At 42.2% G+C, this 20601-nt stretch overlaps 1 protein-coding gene across 1 annotated transcript in view; it reads right to left on the bottom strand.

Annotated features, from left to right (window-relative positions):
- cep128 (centrosomal protein 128) overlaps window positions 1-20601 on the bottom strand; it is a 50589-nt gene that overhangs the window by 16688 nt on the left and 13300 nt on the right. Inside the window, exons 12-18 of the mRNA XM_084031055.1 lie at window positions 20409-20480; window positions 19967-20152; window positions 15409-15597; window positions 14441-14902; window positions 10274-10438; window positions 7252-7416; window positions 275-334 (exon numbers count right to left, since the gene is read on the bottom strand). Coding sequence (XP_083887181.1) covers window positions 275-334; window positions 7252-7416; window positions 10274-10438; window positions 14441-14902; window positions 15409-15597; window positions 19967-20152; window positions 20409-20480 — 1299 coding nt within the window. The remainder of the gene's footprint in view (window positions 1-274; window positions 335-7251; window positions 7417-10273; window positions 10439-14440; window positions 14903-15408; window positions 15598-19966; window positions 20153-20408; window positions 20481-20601) is intronic.

The following is a 20601-nucleotide window of genomic DNA, read 5'->3' as shown; positions in this document are numbered from 1 at the left end:
TTACAAGAGCCTCGCTAAAGGAGATCACACTGGATCACACTGGATATATACTATATATATATATATATATATATATATATATATATATATATATATATATATATATATTTATATATATACATATATATATTCCATGCTGTCATTAATCTTCCATACAGTGCAGGGATACAGAATGAGCATGATGTAAAATGATTAATCTTGTGTTCTCTGAATTATATCAGTGAATATTTAGACAAATCCCTTGTGAGGAAGGCACCATATGTAATAATCCTACCTTTGTCTCAGCTAGCCAACGGTGGGGGTCTTTCACTAATCCAGGTTTCTGGGAGATCGCCTGTAAGAACAGTAGTGAGATTAATGCAAATATGAGCTGCCTTTGATAACATGCATTACACAACATTCTCTTATTTAAAAAGAACAACATCAGAAAGGAGTATCAAATCAAAGAGATTAGACATGGGACTTCATGAAAATGTCAGGTCATGATTAGCCTGGCTAATCTACTTAAAACTCCTTAAATGGCACTAGACCCAATTGGAATCACTTTTCATTCACAAACATTTGTTTAAAGAAATAATTAAAAAACAATCTTAAATAAGGTTATCATAAATCATAAGGTCTCCCTGCATAAATAAATAAATAAATGAATGAATAGTTTGATATTCTAAGGCTGTTTTTATTACATTTTATTTTTAGGCACTATTTTTCAGCTCTCTGCCATGGTAGCAAACTAGACAGTTGCAGTATATATAAATAAATAAATAAATAAATGTATGCGTGTGTGTTATCAGAGTGTTCTGAAAAAACTGTCTAGTTTGTGTGGTACAATGGAAATACACCACGATCAACTTTTTTATCCAGCTCTGTGATAAAATCTTCATGGTCAAATCCCCAGTTAGGATTTTATGAATAATAAGATGTTATGTATAATAGGATGTGTAAATAAGATGTGTAAATTGACACAACATATCTCAAGAAACATCGGAGGAGTGATATAATGTAAAAATACGAAGCAGAAATGTGGATGGTTAAACAGCAGGATAAAAATCAGAAGAGCCTCTTGTCAAAGCCTTCACTTGTACGTAGAACAGCTTCTGCCAGATGCGACTGCCGTGTGTGTTTAACAGCCTACGACACGACTCTACACTTGTGCAAGCACACACAGAGGGTTTGTGTGTCATAAAAACAAGCTCAGGGAGCACGTTCCCTCCCGTCAGCATCAGCAATACAAACCAACTGTCTGCCAACTCCTAATGACTGCTGACACACACACACACACACTAAAGACCAAAAACAAATCCCATACACAGATAAACAGCCACGTAACTAGATGGTATTCAGCTGAGGGCATGCGTCTGCTAAGATTATGCAACTGTTGAGATGTTCCAGCTCCACATGGGGAATTTTCAAAAAGGTTAACAATCTCCTCCTTACATTATCATTAACTGCTCGTCTCTTAAGGACTGAACACTTACCCATGCCAGTACCTAACATGGAATATCAGATAAGCCTGTTCCAATTCTATCCATCCATCGTCTACCGCTTATCCTGGTACAGGTACAGGTAACCAGTCTATCACAGGGCTGACATGTAGAGACAGACAGGTAACCAGTCTATCACAGGGCTGACATGTAGAGACAGACAGGTAACCAGTCTATCACAGGGCTGACATGTAGAGACAGACAGGTAACCAGTCTATCACAGGGCTGACATGTAGAGACAGACAGGTAACCAGTCTATCACAGGGCTGACATGTAGAGACAGACAGGTAACCAGTCTATCACAGGGCTGACATGTAGAGACAGACAGGTAACCAGTCTATCACAGGGCTGACATGTAGAGACAGACAGGTAACCAGTCTATCACAGGGCTGACATGTAGAGACAGACAGGTAACCAGTCTATCACAGGGAGACATGTAGAGACAGACAGGTAACCAGTTTATCACAGGGCTGACATGTAGAGACAGACAGGTAACCAGTCTATCACAGGGCTGACATGTAGAGACAGACAGGTAACCAGTCTATCACAGGTTGACATGTAGAGACAGACAGGTAACCAGTCTATCACAGGGCTGACATGTAGAGACAGACAGGTAACCAGTCTATCACAGGGCTGACATGTAGAGACAGACAGGTAACCAGTCTATCAGAGGGCTGACATGTAGAGACAGACAGGTAACCAGTCTATCACAGGGAGACATGTAGAGACAGACAGGTAACCAGTCTATCACAGGGCTGACATGTAGAGACAGACAGGTAACCAGTCTATCACAGGGCTGACATGTAGAGACAGACAGGTAACCAGTCTATCACAGGGCTGACATGTAGAGACAGACAGGTAACCAGTCTATCACAGGTTGACATGTAGAGACAGACAGGTAACCAGTCTATCACAGGGCTGACATGTAGAGACAGACAGGTAACCAGTCTATCACAGGGCTGACATGTAGAGACAGACAGGTAACCAGTCTATCAGAGGGCTGACATGTAGAGACAGACAGGTAACCAGTCTATCACAGGGAGACATGTAGAGACAGACAGGTAACCAGTCCATCACAGGGAGACATGTAGAGACAGACAGGTAACCAGTCTATCACAGGGCTGACATGTAGAGACAGACAGGTAACCAGTCTATCACAGGGAGACATGTAGAGACAGACAGGTGACCAGTCTATCACAGGGCTGACATGTAGAGACAGACAGGTGACCAGTCTATCACAGGGCTGACATGTAGAGACAGACAGGTAACCAGTCTATCACAGGGAGACATGTAGAGACAGACAGGTGACCAGTCTATCACAGGGAGACATGTAGAGACAGACAGGTAACCAGTCCATCACAGGGAGACATGTAGAGACAGACAGGTAACCAGTCTACCGGTACTTTTATAATAAAAATGCCACTGTGTGCTTTCACTGCCCGCTCGCTCAGCTCCACTCTGAGGCTGTAATTAAGCTGAGCAACGGTTGATGTTCTTCTTGCATGTGATGTTGATACTTCACCTGTGCGGCTCGTGAAGTTGTATTTTGGAAGAATCACAGCAGAGCAGTTGCTCTGATCCACAGACACGGGACGAGCCTACTGTGCGCACTAGGGTGGATGGAAGTCCATAAAAGCCCACCACGCGTCACTAGCGCTGTTTAGACGGGAACTTTGACAGGGGCACAAAGGCCACCCTCGCCGTAAATTTAAAATTTTTTCACAGGGCATCAAGGTCAAAGTGCGGGGCCGACGTGAAATTCCCACCCTGATCATAACCCCATACACAATAAGGTCTGTTCTGGTGCCATAAAGGTTGCACTTTAACCACTGCAACTGGGGATGACATGCAACCAAGATCCGGATCAGTGGGGCTCCAGGTCACAGAAGGTTCTGCTTTCTCCGATTTGGCCAGTAATGGAGGGTTCATCTTTTCGTATGTTTACTAATGGCTCAAACAAGAGTGGTCCCTCCGGAGAGAAAACAGCCCTGTGTTATCACAACAAAAGAGGAGGCATTGACGGCGGTGTGCTGCTTCAGGTACCAATTAAATTAAATAGGTTCCAGGAAGTCCAGTTTGAGGAAAACATTCGTGACTACGAAGACCTGTTAGAAGCCAAAACACTGCACAGCAATTTGTAACGTAACTGTTTTCTTTAGTACATATTATTTCCCCCCATTTAGTGGCTTAAGAGTCTTCAGCCACACTAGTAGCTCTGTAAGATCGTACTCAAGCACAGCTTTAAAGGTTGTATCAGCGATTCTGGGCCGAAACATAAATGATCACATTCATCTGTTTTTACCTCACGATCCGCTAGCTGCCCGCCCCATAAGCAGGCCGTCAAAAGTGAGGGCAACCAGAATCGCTGATACAACCTTTAAGCTACATGTAAACATCAGTTGAGGCTATTATCACGAGAAGTGAAGTGAAAAAGGTTTATACAAGAATGATCACAAATCCTGAATTTGGGGGTACTTAATTTCAGATGGCTGGAAAGTTTGTTTTTCACTAAAACTAAACTAAAAACATTTGTTATGATAACCTGGGAAATATCATGAATCACAATTATTTTGTCCAGGATAATTGTGACTATAAATAGTTACGTCGTCCCATGTGTTAACATGAATCTGTTTGATGGTCTGTTAGATGAAAGTCACACACTCCTGTAAAATATGAAAAGTAAATCATTGTTCTTTGCACCATGATCGACCTTTACAAAAGGTTTTGTGCTCATTTATTTCTCTAGAGACATCCTGCCAACCAGCGAACACTCAAGGAGAGAGCAAAACCATAACTCCCATACATGGGCAAAGACATAGCAACACAAATTCAGACGCAGCAATAAACAAAGCAGTACCACCTTTTTTTCCCCCAAGTTCACCCTTGTGGCAAGGTGTTTACGCCTGATCAACAGACATGGAAAGCACACAGCAGGTTTTTGTGGGGCCCTTTTCCATCACTGCTCAGATGTCAAGCAACTTTTCCAAGCTGTCACTCAAAATCAGATCCAAGCAAAACGAATTTCCCAAGTTGTTGTCACAGCAGCTCAAAGTACGGCAACGGAACACTGCTGTGCGGACGTCCCCGTCTCAGGGAGTGTACCGGCGCATGGCAGAGCGTGACTGTGTGGAAGGATAAAACATGCGTCTATGCCTCTCACGCACTTTACCTGTTTCCCAAACCATCAAAGGTGGCTCTGCGCCGTGGCAGACAAAAAGGAGCTGAAACTGTTGGAAAAATGAACAAGTAGGCTGGGAGTTGAAAGTGCTGTCTGTGGAACCAGCAAAGTGTCTGCTGCTGCAAATTTAAATGCGTGGCGTGTATGTCTCATTCAGAGCACAAGTGCATCTGTGACTGCAGGTCTTTGGTTACAGTTTGTTTGTTTCACCTCCCACTGGTGGAAACGGTAAAGATGGTAAAGTTCAGAGAGAAGCAGTCTAACAGGAAGTGGAAAGGACAAAGCCAGCTGTTGTTATAGAGATTACCACTGTGGCATCTGTCTTCATCAAACAGTTTAAAGTGAAGGGAGGGCGGGACGAGTGCAATTGAAGAACAAACAATTCCAAATGTCTAGGGCTGTACTGAGAGTCAAAGTTTCTATTGAGGTTTTCTCATGAAGCTATGAATGCTATGAAGCTGTATGTCAACATTATGAATGAAGCTTTAAACTATTTGGTACAGGTTGCTGATCTGAGCCTAATAGAAAAGATGATGTAGACAGGAAGCAGGTCAACAGTGAGAGAAGATAGAGAGACACAGGGAAGTAACCCAAGATGAGGTACCCCACAACCATTAGCATTTATGGCAAAAAAAAAACATTTTTGACATTAAAGCGAGTTTCTAGTCTTGTATGACTTGTGTATGTTAAATTGTTGTTTTTGTGTATTTTGTGGCTATAGAAGCAGCTTCAGTATCTAACTTGGTCACTGATTTATCAACCTCCAACTTACAGTGAACTACCACTCTCCCAGGTGACGGTGCATACGTTGTCTTACAAGTTCTTGCATTAGTGCTTCTAAAGAGAAGGTATTATGAGATAAGTGAAATCTAATACACCCTTAACTCTTAATGATTCCCCTCATTAGGCCTATCACTAGCGAGTTTGACTTCTCTTCAACATGACACATTACAGATGGGGGAAGGCATTGGCTAGCATGTCTGGCAGCAGCGCTTCCCGACCAGATTGGGAAATCTATATGAGCAGATAAGAGCTGGCTGGGTTCATTAGTTTGGAGCAGCAGAGGCCAACACAAGTGAAGCATGTAGGAGTACATGTGTGTACCAGGTGGTTATGGGTGATTAAGGCTGTGAGTTTTTCTTCTGGTCAATGTATGTAAAAGATTAGCGCTTGTGTCACCAGTACTGTAGAAACGTTACTGGGCATAAGAAATAAGAAGCTTTAATGTGTCTTGTACATCAGTCATTCCCAGAGACGGGACTGGACTGGGGGAGCCTGAAGGTTGTATTGTTCAGATAGGTGTAGCCTACTTATAACGCTGAATCTACTATAAAAAGCTAGCACCATACGATGATAACTCCACCTAAATGCATTTATTTGGTCTCAGAATTGAACACGCATAAAACAATGTGATTAACTGAATGTAAATCTCTTTGAAATAGCTGGATTACCTATTCAAGTTAATATAAAGGTGATGAAGATTGGGGTACAATAGCTTGTCATTTTTATGGGTACCCAGAAAAAACTACCAGACCTGGGTGTGTGTGGTTGTAGTGTATGTATTGATTCTGAGAATTATACGTTGCTTGAATAATCTGGAAAGCAATTTACAATGAGGACATTTGTCAAAAGAAACAAGTGTTAGGTCCTCGTCTGAGTAAAGTGGTAGCTGTTCATTTGTTTGTGTTTGTTGTGTGTCTAGTTGTTAGCTGATGCTATAGGCTACGACATAGTAATGGAAGGCTACCAAATATAAACCAATATAAACATGGCAACATAAATCACCATCTTGCCGGAGGAGTTATTACTTATGCATGCTCACACATTGAGATATCAACCTCAGCACCTGAAAGAATACTGGTGAAGTGGTATTGGATGACATGTTGTCATAAAGCTTCTTGGCTACCGTGGTTGCATCAATTTAATTAGATTTATACAGCCATATATCCCAACACATCCTGTGTCCCTGGACTCTCACATCAGAGGAAAAGCTCCATCAAATACAAACAGGGAAAATAGTATAGACACCACTCACTATCTCTATAATTGTCATTTTCTTCAATCATAATATTATTTTGCTTGACCCACTTTAAGGCAAGCCAGTACATGTGCTCATGTTTGCACATGATCAGGATGGTATCACCTCTGCCTCATTTTGAACCAGGAAACACCCTGTATGGCATCATGGAAATGACATATAGAATTGAACATTTATATTAGTTTTGTAATAAAGTCCTGCATAATGTGAAAGATAATTAAATAGTACCAAACCCAAATCAAACTGTGGCTCTAAGCAGTTTTTACCTCACTGTTAGATCTCTGGCCCACACGGAGATTGAATGATTGACTTGACAACACCCATGTACTTTAAGAGGTTAACGAGGTGAGTGCATATACTTGCCCACCATGAACTGACAATAAGTTGAGACAAACAAGGAACTAGTTTGGAAAGTGGACCTTTAGAGCTAAACAGTGAGTCAACACTAATATTGGACCGCTCATGTTGATCAGTCTTTGCTGGGTGTGTAAATAGGACAGTTTGTAAAGCAGCTAATGCTATATCAGAATCTAGTGTGAATTGAAACTAAATACCTGCAGTTTGTCTTCACCGTTCCTGGCGAGGCTACGACAGGCTGCATCTAGTTCCTCACCCATAGAGGTCAGGACGGCCTCTTGCTCCGCTTCCATCCGCAACACCTTCTCCTCCAGCTTAACGAGCTCTGACTCTGAAGCCCGTCTCCGCTCACCTGACCTGATCTGTGGAGAACGTGAGAGAGCCGAGCAGGGCATTGTTAATTCAAATAAGCCATCGCTGTCTGGTGTGTTTAGTTATGTCATTTGGATCTTACAAGACAAATCAAAGACTTTGATTACAGCAGGTTTTAAATGAGTAGAGGAATCCTGATTTATTCTAGTAGCTGTTACAGTTTACTCAATAAAACACACTCGAGCCCAACAGCATGATGTGTCCCTGATTTATGGCTCAGATATATCAGTATCAGAGCATATATATGCTAGCCGATATAAAACATTTTTTTTTTTTTCGAAAATATGGTTACAATAATTCAGAAATAGTGTCATTACATAGTTTTCTCAGCAGAGTGTGCTTTTCCTTTCAATAGCCATACAACCTGGTCTAATGTTATACAACACAGGCCCTGACACTGTAGCAAAATACAGCTGGAGTCATGAAATGTAACAGCACGGTTCAGTAGGTTTTTGGTATAATATGGAAAACAAAGAAAATAACTGTTTTTGTTCATTTATTTGATTTGATTTATATAAAATCATTAACATTCAACAATTGCTCATTCACCATAAGTCTTACTGTAACAGTTAAAGTACCAGTCTAATTGTGACTTCTCTCCACGAGCAAATGTTCCACCTGTCTTCAACACATCTTGTCTGCACTGTTACTTTAAGCTCAGCCTCCATGTTTTGACATTGGATCACTGCCATTCATGTAGAAATGGTGAATAAAAACACCCGAGGTACCCTTATGGCTCTGGGGTTACATTTAGGGCATTTAGCAGACGCTTTTATCCAAAGAAAATTACAGTACGCAGTAGTTAAGTACAGTGCATCCGGAAAGTATTCACAGCGCTTCACTTTTTCCACAGTTTCTTATGTCACAGCCTTATTCCAACATTGATTCAATTCCTATTTTTCCTTAAAACTCTACACATAATACCTCATAATGACAAAGTGAAAAAGGTTTGTGTGATTTTTATTGCAAATGTATTAAAAAGAAAAAATGAAAAGAAATCACATGTACATAAGTATTCACAGCCTTTGCCATGACACTCAAAATGGAGCTCAGGTGCAGCCTGTTTCCACTGATCATCCATGAGAACTTTCTACAACTGGATTGGAGTCCACCTGTTAGTTAATTGGACATGATTTGGAAAGGCACTATATAGGGCTATCTATATTAGGTCCCAGTGCATGTGAGAGCACAAACCAAGCCATGAAGTCCAAGGAATTATCTGTAGACCTCTGAGACAGGATTGTATTGAGGCACAGATCTGGGGAAGGTTACAGAAAAACGTCTGGAAAATTGAAGGTCCCAATGAGCACAGTGGCCTACATCATCTGTAAATGGAAGACGTTTGGAACCACCAGGACTCTTCCTAGAACTCAGGGGAGACGGGCCTCAGTCAGGGAGGTGAACAAGAACCTGGTGGTCACTCTGACAGAGCTCCAGTGTTTCTCTGTGGGGAGAGGAGAATCTTCCAGAAGGACAACCACTTCTGCAGCACTCCACCAATCAGGCCTGTGGTAGAGTGGCCAGACAGAAGCCACTCCTCAGTAAAAGGCACATGACAGAATGCCTGGAGTTTGCCAAAAGGCATCTGAAGGACTCTCAGACCATGAGAAACAAAATGCTCTGGTCTGATGGAACAAATATTGACCAGCCAAGCGTCATGTCTGGAGGAAACCAGGCACCGCTCATCACCTCACCAACACCATCCCTACAGTGAAGCATGGTGGGGCAGCATCATGCTGTGGGGGTGCTTTTCAGCTGCAGGAACTGAGAGACTAGTCAGGATTGAGGGAAAGATGAATGAGACCTCAGACTGGGGCGAAGGTGTATCTTCCAAGAGAAAATGCAGACTGTGCAAAGAAGCCCCTGAGACAGTCCAGCACATAGTAGCAGGGTGTAAGATGCTAGCTGGATCAGCGTACATGGAGAGGCACAACCAAGTGGCTGGGATAGTACACAGGAACATCTGCAACCAGGATGGAATAGAAGTACCCAAATCCCAATGGGCCATACCACAGAAGGTGACTGAGAACAACAGGGCCAAGGTTCTGTGGGACTCCAGCTTCCAGACTAACAAACAGCTCCTGGCTAACCAACCAGACATAGTGGTGGTGGACAAAGAGCAGAAGACAGTGGTGGTGATAAATGTGGCGATCCCAGCTGACGCCAACATCAGGAAGAAGGAACACAAGAAAATTGAGAAGTACCAAGGGTTGAAAGAGGGCCCCGTGGTAGTGGGGGCACTCAGGGCAGTAACCCCCAAACTGGGAGAGTTTGAAGCCTCAGTCCAGAAGAGTGCAGTCCTAGGAACAGCCAAGATACTGCACAGAACCCTCAAACTCCCAGGCCTCTGGTAGAGGACCCGAGCTTGAGGATGACACAGATACCACCTCACCAGGGGTGAGAAGAAGATTTTTATATATACAGTATATATATATATATAATATATATATATATATATATAAATATATACACACACACACACACACACACTGTATGAAGCACATGATTTAGAAATGGTATCAAGTAAGACATCAAAGTTTCAATGTGGAACCTGCACATTTAGTGAGGGTGTGGTTCAATTAAACTTGTAAAAGCTGCTGATGGCAATAATTTCTGTTCATTTAGATCTCAATGTCCTTGCACTTCATGTGTCACTGTCAATAATTCAGTGACATCAAATAAGAATAAGAATCAGCAAACATATTTCAAAACCTCTGCAGAGCATTGGTGCTTTTCCCTGATATGACAAAAGTTATTTTTTGCTTATTGGAAGTGTTCAAGTTTCCCCGTCATTCAAAATAAGTCAAATAAACTAAACTAAAACTTGGAAAAGGAGGCAGGGCTTACTTTGTCATCCAGGTCCTGTTTGAGTAGCTGGTACTTTCGGTGGAGAAGTGTGTGTGCCTCGTCTTTTGTGCTCAGCTGTGCTGCCAGCTTATCACACTCATCCTTCATCCTGTCCAACTTGATGCGCAGCACCCCAGACAGCTCCTTGTCTGACGCTGCATCTGCCTATTAGAGAAGAGGTGTGTTTAAGGCAGTGACACATGGGAGATAATAAGCAGTGATGGTTTATCAAATTTGCCAGTGGACCCTAACAATTTGTAAAAAATACTGGGTACTGGAATAATTCATAATAAGGGTAAGATAATAGGTAAAATGACATTCCCTCTGCAGTCTCTGCAGTCATGGTCTAAGTCTTTAATTCATGTCTCAGTCCAGCTGAAGCTTGCAAAGGAAAACCCAGCCTCACATATAAGCTTTCTATCCGCAATGATCACATCATCACATATAGCTGAAGAATTCATAAATTGGAATGAGCAACAATGGCTGAGGACTGGGAGCGACAGGAGTGACACAAACAAAGAAAAAATGGAAAAAAACAGAATTGCTGTAAGTGAGAAGTGAGGAAAAACAGATGGAAAATGCAAAATTAGAACTGGAGGGAGGCAGTAAGAGAGGGATTAAGACACAGTGAGAAGATAGAGTGGAGGAGAAATTAAGAGTGAGAGGACAAGGACAAGAAAATAAGAATATTTTAGGCTTTTCTGACAGTTTACTGTATCAAAATCGGAATACAAGCCTCTGGCTACGCTATGTTAATATTGGGTGGGCTTCTTAGGGACATCAGCAGCACCCGTAGGCTCGTACTTAAAAAACATTCTAGCAAACGCCCTTGTCCTTACCGCACTGGGAAATGACACCATTACAATGAGCTATGTCAGATATTAATGCCATTCAGCATCGGTAATGTGCTAAACTCAACCATATCAGGGAGGACCATGCCCCTTAAGAAACAATATACCCATGAGGGCTCATCATTGGAGATATCGAGGGAGGGGGGTCGGGCACAGGGGGAGGAAGTCAAGTGGAGTCCCCTATCTCCAGCACTGCCTTGATGAGACTTCTGAGGTCTGATATCAGGGTTTTTAAATATTCACGCTTGGAGCTTTGGTATGGCTATGAGGATCCACAGGGCACCACACACCATTAAGAGCTCAGCTATTCTTAATTCACCCGTACTCAGAGGACAGAGCCCCGCCCAATGAAGAAAATGACTCTAAATGAAGATTGTGTCCGTGTCTCGCTGAATCGGAAATATGCCAGATGTTTAGTGGCTGAGGCATGTTACCCTGTGCCGAATGTGAAGTGTGTGCCAATTATACTCTGAATGTCAATTAAAGTGGGGAAATCTGTGATCCATGCCTAGGTGCAAAGAAAATAATCTGTCTTTGGTTGGCTTATGACCTTGACATCGCAAAGGATTTCTCAGATTTTGTCACATCTGATAATAATTAGCAGCTCAGCACTGCATTTAGAGGGGCCTTCAGGTATGTTTGAAGAAGTGGATTTTGGAAATACCAAGAGTACAACTGATTCAACCCTTATGTCTGTTGGACTGTTCATTTAGCTGTGATTTAATATCAATAACCAGATGAAAAAGATGCTGAAATAACTCCTTAATGATGGTGATCAGTAAAATGTGTGAAGTTATGTTTTTTTAGGTCTGTCTGCGAGACGACTCAACTCAACTCAAACTTTATTTATAGAGCACATTTTTCACGACCAATGGTTGACCAAAGTGCTGTACAGTTCAGAAAAAAAAAAATACAATACAATGAGAATAATAAAAATAAATAAATAAATAAAAATATACATAAAATACAGTAGACGGGTGTCATGCTCAGCCTGAATTAAAAGCCATGGAGAACAGGTGGGTCTTCAATAGGGACTTAAAAACCTCTAGGGTCTGGGCTGATCTAATATGCCAAGGCAAGCTATTCCAGAGCCTCGGGGCAGCCGCCGCAAAGGCTCGGTCCCCTCTGGTTTAAAGACTGGTCCTAGGGACTTTCAGGAGCAGTTTATCTGCCGACCTCAGCGCTCTGGCTGGATTGTGACGGTGTAAAAGTTCAGATAATGGAGCACAGAGGGGAGGGGTTACCGCCATACAATTATTGTTGTTGCGGTGGACCATTGACCAATCACATGGCGCATTGAATCGAAGAACGCTTGCGGTGATTGGCTGCGAGCAAAACCATAGAAACAGTCATTTTTTCTTGATCTGGGTACAAAAAGAACCGAATGCAGGTATCGTTTGACAGGCGCAGTTTCAATACTACTTGGTATCAGGTTGTTTCGGTCGATACCTGAAAGGTATTGAGTACCGATACCCAGCCCTAGTGCTATGGTATGCCAACATTGTAGCTGCTCCATCAACACTCCAAAAAAGGTCATCTAGACATAAATACATCAGCAACCTTGTTGATTGGACCACAGACAGTTTCTGGTTTCTCCACATCCTTCATTTTATTGTCAATTTTTGTATTTAGCCTTAGCCCCTTGTCAAATGCACTTTTTCCATCAGGTTGTATTGCATATTTCAGTCAATCTAGTCCACCCAAAACAATAATTTTCTCCATTTTAGTTAAAATTATTTCACAAAAGAAATGATGAAAAAGAAAGGTTAAGAATGCAGCTGCAGGAATGGCCATTTCAACAAAAAAATACTATTTGATATATTCTGCAAAGGGAAGAGAAGGTGGAAGGTGATGAAAATAAAGAGATGTTTTGGTAAAGTTTTTGAATTTTTTAAACACCAGGGGCTTTCAGAGAATGCGAGGGACACTGGAAGCAACATTGTTTTCCAATGATACTATCCCTGCTGAAGACTAAACACCAGGGCTGCGGTGGAATAGTCTATTTTGCTTAGGAAGGTTCCTAACTGAAGAAGTGATCCGGAAGTAAACAAGTGGCCGCCATGATAAGAGCCGTTTAATTCTCTAAATGCAAAGGAAAGGAGCTCCAATGCTTCCTTTCGGATCTCCTTTAGAATCGGATACAACGGACCTTCCTATACCAAAGGAAAGGAGATTACACCGACCCACAATTCTTTGCGAGAGCAACATTTAAAGTGCCGCACACCTCGGCCGTTCATGAAAACAAACCATATGTACATTTGCATATTCAACAATTACTTTCATGCAGACATATAGTAATTGGAATTGTGTTCTCCTTCCAACTTTCCTTAATCCTGTGACATTTTCCCCAGAGGTCAAGGAAAAGGTGTTAGGAATAGAAGTTAAGACCTCATTTTTTGACTATTCAACTGCAACCCTGGACTGGGTATCAGAAAACGGAATTATGACGTGGTAGATTAAACAGTTGCAGATGTACAACAAGCCACACAATGGTGAGATGTACACCTGATGATAAGTCTTATCTGTTAGTCCCATCCCAAATAGGGTTCTGTATCTGTCAGACGGACTGAATAGAATACTAGCATAGCAGCAGAGCAATACAATAATGCACATATTAAAGGGCATGTAGACGTTTTCTGGAATATTAGTATTCTTGTATTAAACCTTTTTCCTGAGAGAAGCAAACTCCGTCATATACATCAAATTTGATAAGAAGAGCTGGTTTCAGGCTGCAGTAAACCGCTTAAGCTTCAATAATCATTGCTCCACCTGGTGAATTGATAAACCATTGCAACTGGTTTACACATATGGCGCAATAGGTGTGAGTCAATTTCATGTTCACTACGTCCTCATAGGCGACCTCCTTTCAGCCAGGGACTCAGCAAGGTCCCAGCACGGATCTGCCACGTGTCCACCTGGCCCCCATCACGGAGGGAGGGCAATTCTCGGTGGCTGCATCTGTAAGCCTTCCCTGGCTCCACCGTAATGCAAACACTGCCAATCATCTAAAGATTCTACTGGAAAATGGTATATCCCATTTGTTAAATCTATACAAAAACTAGGTTGGCTGGTTACTGACTTTGTTCCCTTTTGACAGAGTCGAGCTCACCGTTTCCTGTCTTAATGATGAGCTAAGCTAACCGGATGCTAGCTCTAGCTAAAATTTACTGTTCGGACATGAGTGAATGGTATTATCTGACTAAGTTAGATACACATACTGCCATTCTGAAAGAAAAAGCCAAGTGTAGTTACAAAAATGGCAAACTCTTTCTTTAACTGTACAGAAAAAATATACTTTGAGCATAAAAAGGCTTACCTTAATCTCCTCCAGGTATGCCTGTATTTCATCTCGCTCCTGACAACAAAGCTTGAACTCGTCCTGCACTTTACGACACTTCTTTGTCACGCTGTTCTCCATCATGGCTTTCGTATTGTTCAGTTCCTTCTGATGCACCTCCCTCTCAAGCTGCAGCTGCTGCCTCAGCGCGGCCTGCTCTTCCTGCACTGCAGTCAGCTTGGTCTGTAAGTCCAAGGAGTCTTTCTGGAGGTTCTTCTTGAAGCTCTCCTCCTCACCCAACCGCTGGACCAGCTGTGCATGGGCTGAGGTCATCTGCTTGAGGGTGGCCTGGAGCTCGGCCAGTCTGTCCTGGTCTCTCTGACAACGACGGTCTTGGGTGTCAGCTTGTTCTTCCAGCCTCTGGTTCTCCACCTTCAGTCGTGCCTGGACAGTGGCCAGATGTTGAGTCTCCTCCTCCAGGGCAGCTGAAGCCTCCCTCACCTAGGGTTAGGATCTGATTAAAGCTCTTTTAATGACTTCAGCTGAGGTTTTATTTTTCTCACTTTAACAACACTTCAGACTGAACATGACAAATCTGTCTGCCAACAGAATTAAATCGAAATTGTAGCCGTGTGTGGTTAGATTGGTAATTGTACATTGCTAATGCTCTTATGACCACAAAAAAAGCAGAGGGGAAAACAGAATTGATCGGTCTACCTTCAACTTCAATGCATGCTGACTACTAAAGGTGCCATCATGACATGACACACAAATAGTATACTTAATGTTGGTAGTGTGATGCCGTTTAATTCAACCTCAGTGCTGACTGCTCTCATTTTTGAAAAGAGTTACTTGAGTACAGTAAACTGGTCTTGAATCAATGAATTAGATTAGGACTACTAAATGCACATTGTTGACCCACAGCCTATGGTCCTACAATTAAATAATTAAGTCATTTTGCGTGAGTTGAAAGATGTTTTTGATTTTGTGGAGGGTCAACCCCATACCTCCCGGATTTCCTGCTCCAGTAACAACTGGCGCTGGCGGGTCTCAGAGAGCTCTACGTCCTTGCGGTGGACATCTTCTTCACACTGGGCCAAACGGCCTAGGACCTCAGCAAGCTCCCTGCGGGCTGCCTCAGTCTGCTGGCTCAGCGCCTTCAGCTGGGCCTGAGAGCTCTCCTTTTCCCTGGCTGCCTGGGGGGAGAAAGAGAAGAGAGAGAGAGAGAGAGAGAGAGAGAGAGAGAGAGAGAGAGAGAGAGAGAGAGAGAGAAGGGAAATGAAGAATGACAAATGAAAAGGAGGTGGAAGATGGTGTACAAGAAGGAGCTCTAACAATAATGATGAGAGCCAGAGAAAGAGTGACAGAGAGACAGAAGCAAAGAAACATATGCAGTACCAGCTCCAGCACTGATATGGAAACGCCAACTCTCAGCTCCCTGATAAGGGACAATGGTCAGGTCTGTTCAAGGCAGATTGCTTCTAATACTCTGGCTTTGACTGGAATTTGCAAAGACTTTGCTGGAGCTCAGAACCTAATCATTTAATTGAGCACTTGATTCTCTTCCCTAATTCATTAAGGGGGCAGAAATGATTTTGTAATTAATTCGCATCACGTCAAGTATGCCAGGTGGGAGTCTGTCTTTCTGACTGTGAGGCGGGAGGCTGCTGACTGGGAGTTTGGAGGTGACTCACTTAGTTCAAATGGAATGGAAATCACTGGGAGGTGACTTTCAAACCCATATTAATTGTCAGCCATTAATTATTCAACTAAGCACAACCACTTTAACATACCGTGCAACGATAATCAGACTACTTGACTTCATAGTTAATATATTATATTAATATATCAATACAATACAATATGTTTTACCCCTCTAACACAGGTAAAACAAAGTAGAAATTCAAATGAACAGAAAAAGGCATGCATGCATAATAAACCATTTTGCTTTGTTTGGGTTGAAAAGTAAAATAAATACAATTACGTATTACTTGTATAGGTGTGTTGTAAATAGGACTGGGTATCGCCACTGATTTCCCGAATCCATCTGATTCCGATTCACAAGGTCCAGATTCGATTTAATCCTCCGATTCGATTCGATTCACTATCGATTGATTCCGTTCGGGATATTTCAGTTACAACCTTCAATAGGTCAACAAATCCCATATGTTTGGCCATGTTTTGGTTCACTACTACTAGTAGTTAGGGCCTCATGAAATCCGTTTTGTTTTTTCCCTAATTCCCTGTTTTCCGTTAAAAATGTTCTGAATTCTGTGTATTTTATAGCATTTTTTCCATCAAATGATATCTAATCATGATGAATGAATAAATCCAAATTAAGACATTTACTGAAGAAACATTCTAGTAGTTCTAATTCCTTGTCATTCAGAGACCATACACATATACTGTATATGTAAGTGTATGTGCAATCATTTATGGAATAGTCATAATATACCACCCACTTTTTCATCAATCTGTGTGTGTGTGTGTGTGTGTGTGTGTGTGTGTGTGTGTCAGCCCCGCCCCTCAGTGAAACAAACACTATATTAAAAGATCGATCCTGGGTTTTATTAAACAATATTGGAACATTCAAATGAAGATTAATTTTAATCAGAAAATCCATTATTTGAACCCATCCCTAGTTTTAAAAGGTATTCACTGGTTTGACATTGCATTTTCCTTTCATTCTTTCCTTAAAACATAAAACGTGATGTGACATACATTAGGACTGGGCAATACATTAATATTATATCAACATTATGATATGCCTTTGATTCTGGATGTCATGATATCCTAATATAGTTTAAGTGTTTGAAAAGCTACATTACAGTAAAGTGATGTAAGTCACCACTGATCTAGTTGTGCTATTGTTTGCCTTGTCATTATGTCCACATTACTGATTATTTATAAAAAATGTCATTGTGTAAACATTTAATAAAGCACCAATAGTCAACCTTACAATATTATTGTTATCAAAGTTAGTGATATTAGATTTTCTCCTTATCGCCAACACCATACATACAGATTGCAACAGATATGCATGTATATTTCCTCTATCCAATCATTATACTGAAAAGATAAGAAGTCGCTGCTTTTGCTGATTTTCTCGTTCATTTCTACTATGGATGAATATGAAAGAACTGGTCTAGAAATATACAAATAGTTTAATATCTGTATTTTCCCTGTTACAGGAAGGTGCTTATTTATTTTCTCTAAAATGTTGGGGTCTAAAGTGTAATGTGCTGCTTTGTAATGTAACAAAGGAGGCAGTTGTTGAGAAACACAGAACTTTAAAAATATTTGAAATATAACATGTGAGATTACAGACAAGTCAACGCAAATAGATGTGAATTCTCACCGCAAATGTTTCAACTTGAGGTAATTATCTACGCAACGCTGTCATCTCCTGATATAACACAGAATCACAAGCGGAGGGCGAACTTATTGTGGCGGTCTGTGTGCACCCGGAGCTGTAGGACTCAAAGTCAGTAGTACTACACAGAGACAACAAGCAGGCGGCTTGGAGAAGAGCGCTGTAAACCCAGACACAACTGTGTTTCTGGCAGACTTCCACAGCTTCAAGGTAGCAATGGTGGTTATTTCTATCATAGTTGATGGCAGAAATAAATAGTTCTTAGGTATGCTATATTTATGGAGGTAAGCCCCCTTCCTTTCCGGAAGGAGTACTCCGATTGTCTGTTAGTAGAGGTGTAACAATTCATTTGATTAATCGATGAATCGATTGTTAGTCCTATAGATTCTACTAAATCCATCCATCCATCCATCCATTGTCTACCGCTTATCCTGTATTTAGGGTTATTGGGCGAAGGCAGGGTACACCCGGAGAACCCGGAGAGAACCCACGCTCACACGGGGAGAACATGCAAACTCCACACAGAAGGAACCCAGGGCCGACCCGGGAATCGAACCCAGGACCCTCTTGCTGTGAGGCGAGAGTGCTACCCACTACACCACCGTGCAGTCCTAGATTCTACTAAATCCATCCATCCATCCATTTTCTACCGCTTATCCTGTATTCAGGGTCGCGGGGGGGCTGGAGCCGATCCCAGCTGTCATTGGGCGAAGGCAGGGTACACCCTGGACAGGACGCCAGTCTATATTCTACTAAATCGATCTGCTAAAATAAATAAATGGAATGAATCGTTTTGGCTTCACCAATAATCGATATAAATGCGTTTAATCTGATTTAATTATGATTTATGTTGTAATACGTTTAAGACACTCCCTCCCCTGCCAGCATGTAGTCTATTGAAAAATGTAAAAAAAATGTCATTACATTTTTGTATTCAGCATAAAATATTACACAGGACTAATTTTTTATAGAATAAATGTGCTAAATAACTAATTCTGTGGTCTGTTTATTTTTCATCTTTCAGAAGAATACAGTACACTCACTTAATTCGTTATCAATAAACTATTTTGTTAAAGCTCTCGTCTACTACTATTGGCTAAATGTTCCCATCCAATCCTCGCTCACTCTCCTGCTCACGTCTCGTCCCGACTCACTTCCGCGTTTGAAACTACGAGCGGACAAGACGCTTGTTGCCCTGAGCAGTTCAGGCATGGCGTGATTTTGGCTGAGGCTGCGGCGTCAGCGGGGAGGGGAGGAGGGGGGGGGGGTTCTGGCGAGTGATAGCCGAGCAGTTTGGGATCGGGGACGTACTGCAGGTCGGGGTGACAGAGAAATCCAACCGGCACCCGCTGCATTTACACCGATAATGTTTCATCATTCATGGCCGTAATAGTAATAATAATTACTGCTTTGTACATGTTGTGGAAGTCCCGGACACACCGGGAAACTAAACGGCGTCCTGCCTGAGTTCATAGCGGAGGGAATGTTCCCATTCATTGTCTATGTAAGAAGCCGGCGCAGAGCGGCGAGTTTCCAGAGACGGCACCGCCGCCCGCAAACTCTCGATAATCTTTTAAACTGACTGCTGTCGATCTAAAATAAAGACAGATTCAGCAACTGCATAGCTTATTTCAAGCCTAAAATGTTTTCAGAAACACATTTCGCTGAACTATTTTTGTAAAACAAGAGGGAGATGGGAGGCAGCGAGGGGAGAACGATAGAGCTCGGAGGAGCACAGAGGGGAGGGGTGTGTGTGTGTGTGGGGGGGGATTCTTTTTTCAAACCTTTCAAATCGTAGAATACAGCTTTAAGTAACTGCATTGACTATGACCATTTGGTACTATTAGGCTGTTTTTTAAAGAATGCTTCCATGTGAAATTATGGTGATATTTTGTCCATGTCATGCAGCCCTATTCAGAAGATCATACAAATTATACAGAGTACATCAGTAAAGAATTTCAACGTGATTCATTCCTCAATATCTGATGTGTGATTTAAGTGTGTTTGGAGCAGTGTAGTCGTATCTGAAACATGGCAGATCAGTCCACTACACACAATGATTTGTAAAGATGAACCTGCTTCAATGTGGAAACACAGGCAACATCATGAGGATCAGCAGTTCCTTAGCCACAGCTGCTACTGTAGGCTGTGGTGTCAAAAGTGGTGTCACGAATGCATGTGCCTCAACTGACCTGGGAGGCCTTGTCGGTATGGAAGAGAGCCTGGGCGCTGGCCTCCTGCAGCTCCTTCTGCAGTCTCCTGCACTTTGCCCTCCACTGACGCACAGCCTCTTGAGCCCGGGACTTCAATTCATCTCTGCTCCTTGTTCTCTCCTCGAGTAATGCCTCTGTCTCTCTCCTCTCTGCCTGCCCTCGGCTCTGAAAGCATCAGTGAATTCATACATAAAGTGTATATTAATTCTTCATCATCTGAAGCAAGTGGTGGGTCCTAAAATGTCTAACAGGCCCAATTCTGGAGAATCTCGTTACTGCAGCGATTAAAGCATCTCCACATTGTCATCATGTGGAGCTGTGGGCCAGAATGAGGCACTACACACAGCACGCTTCCAGTTCAAATCAACTCCAACCAAACATCTCTCATTTAAATCACCTTTGCATACCAGCATACAAATACCTGCATCTCCTTCAGCTGTTCCAACATTCGTAGCTGCTGTTGCTCCCGCCGTGCCAGGTCTGATGACAATTCCTGGTAAATAGAAAAGAGAAAGATCAAGGGCGCACATGTGTGATTACTGTTTGTGACTACTACTGCAAATGGGAGGAACGACGGGGAAGGCAGGAGAAAAGTAGAAAAATACTGTTAATGT

Source organism: Eutrigla gurnardus (assembly GCF_963514095.1).
Source record: "Eutrigla gurnardus genome assembly, chromosome: 16".
Taxonomy (NCBI): domain Eukaryota; kingdom Metazoa; phylum Chordata; class Actinopteri; order Perciformes; family Triglidae; genus Eutrigla; species Eutrigla gurnardus.
Note: the sequence above shows the minus strand (reverse complement) of the source record. Positions and strands in the feature narration are given on the sequence as shown.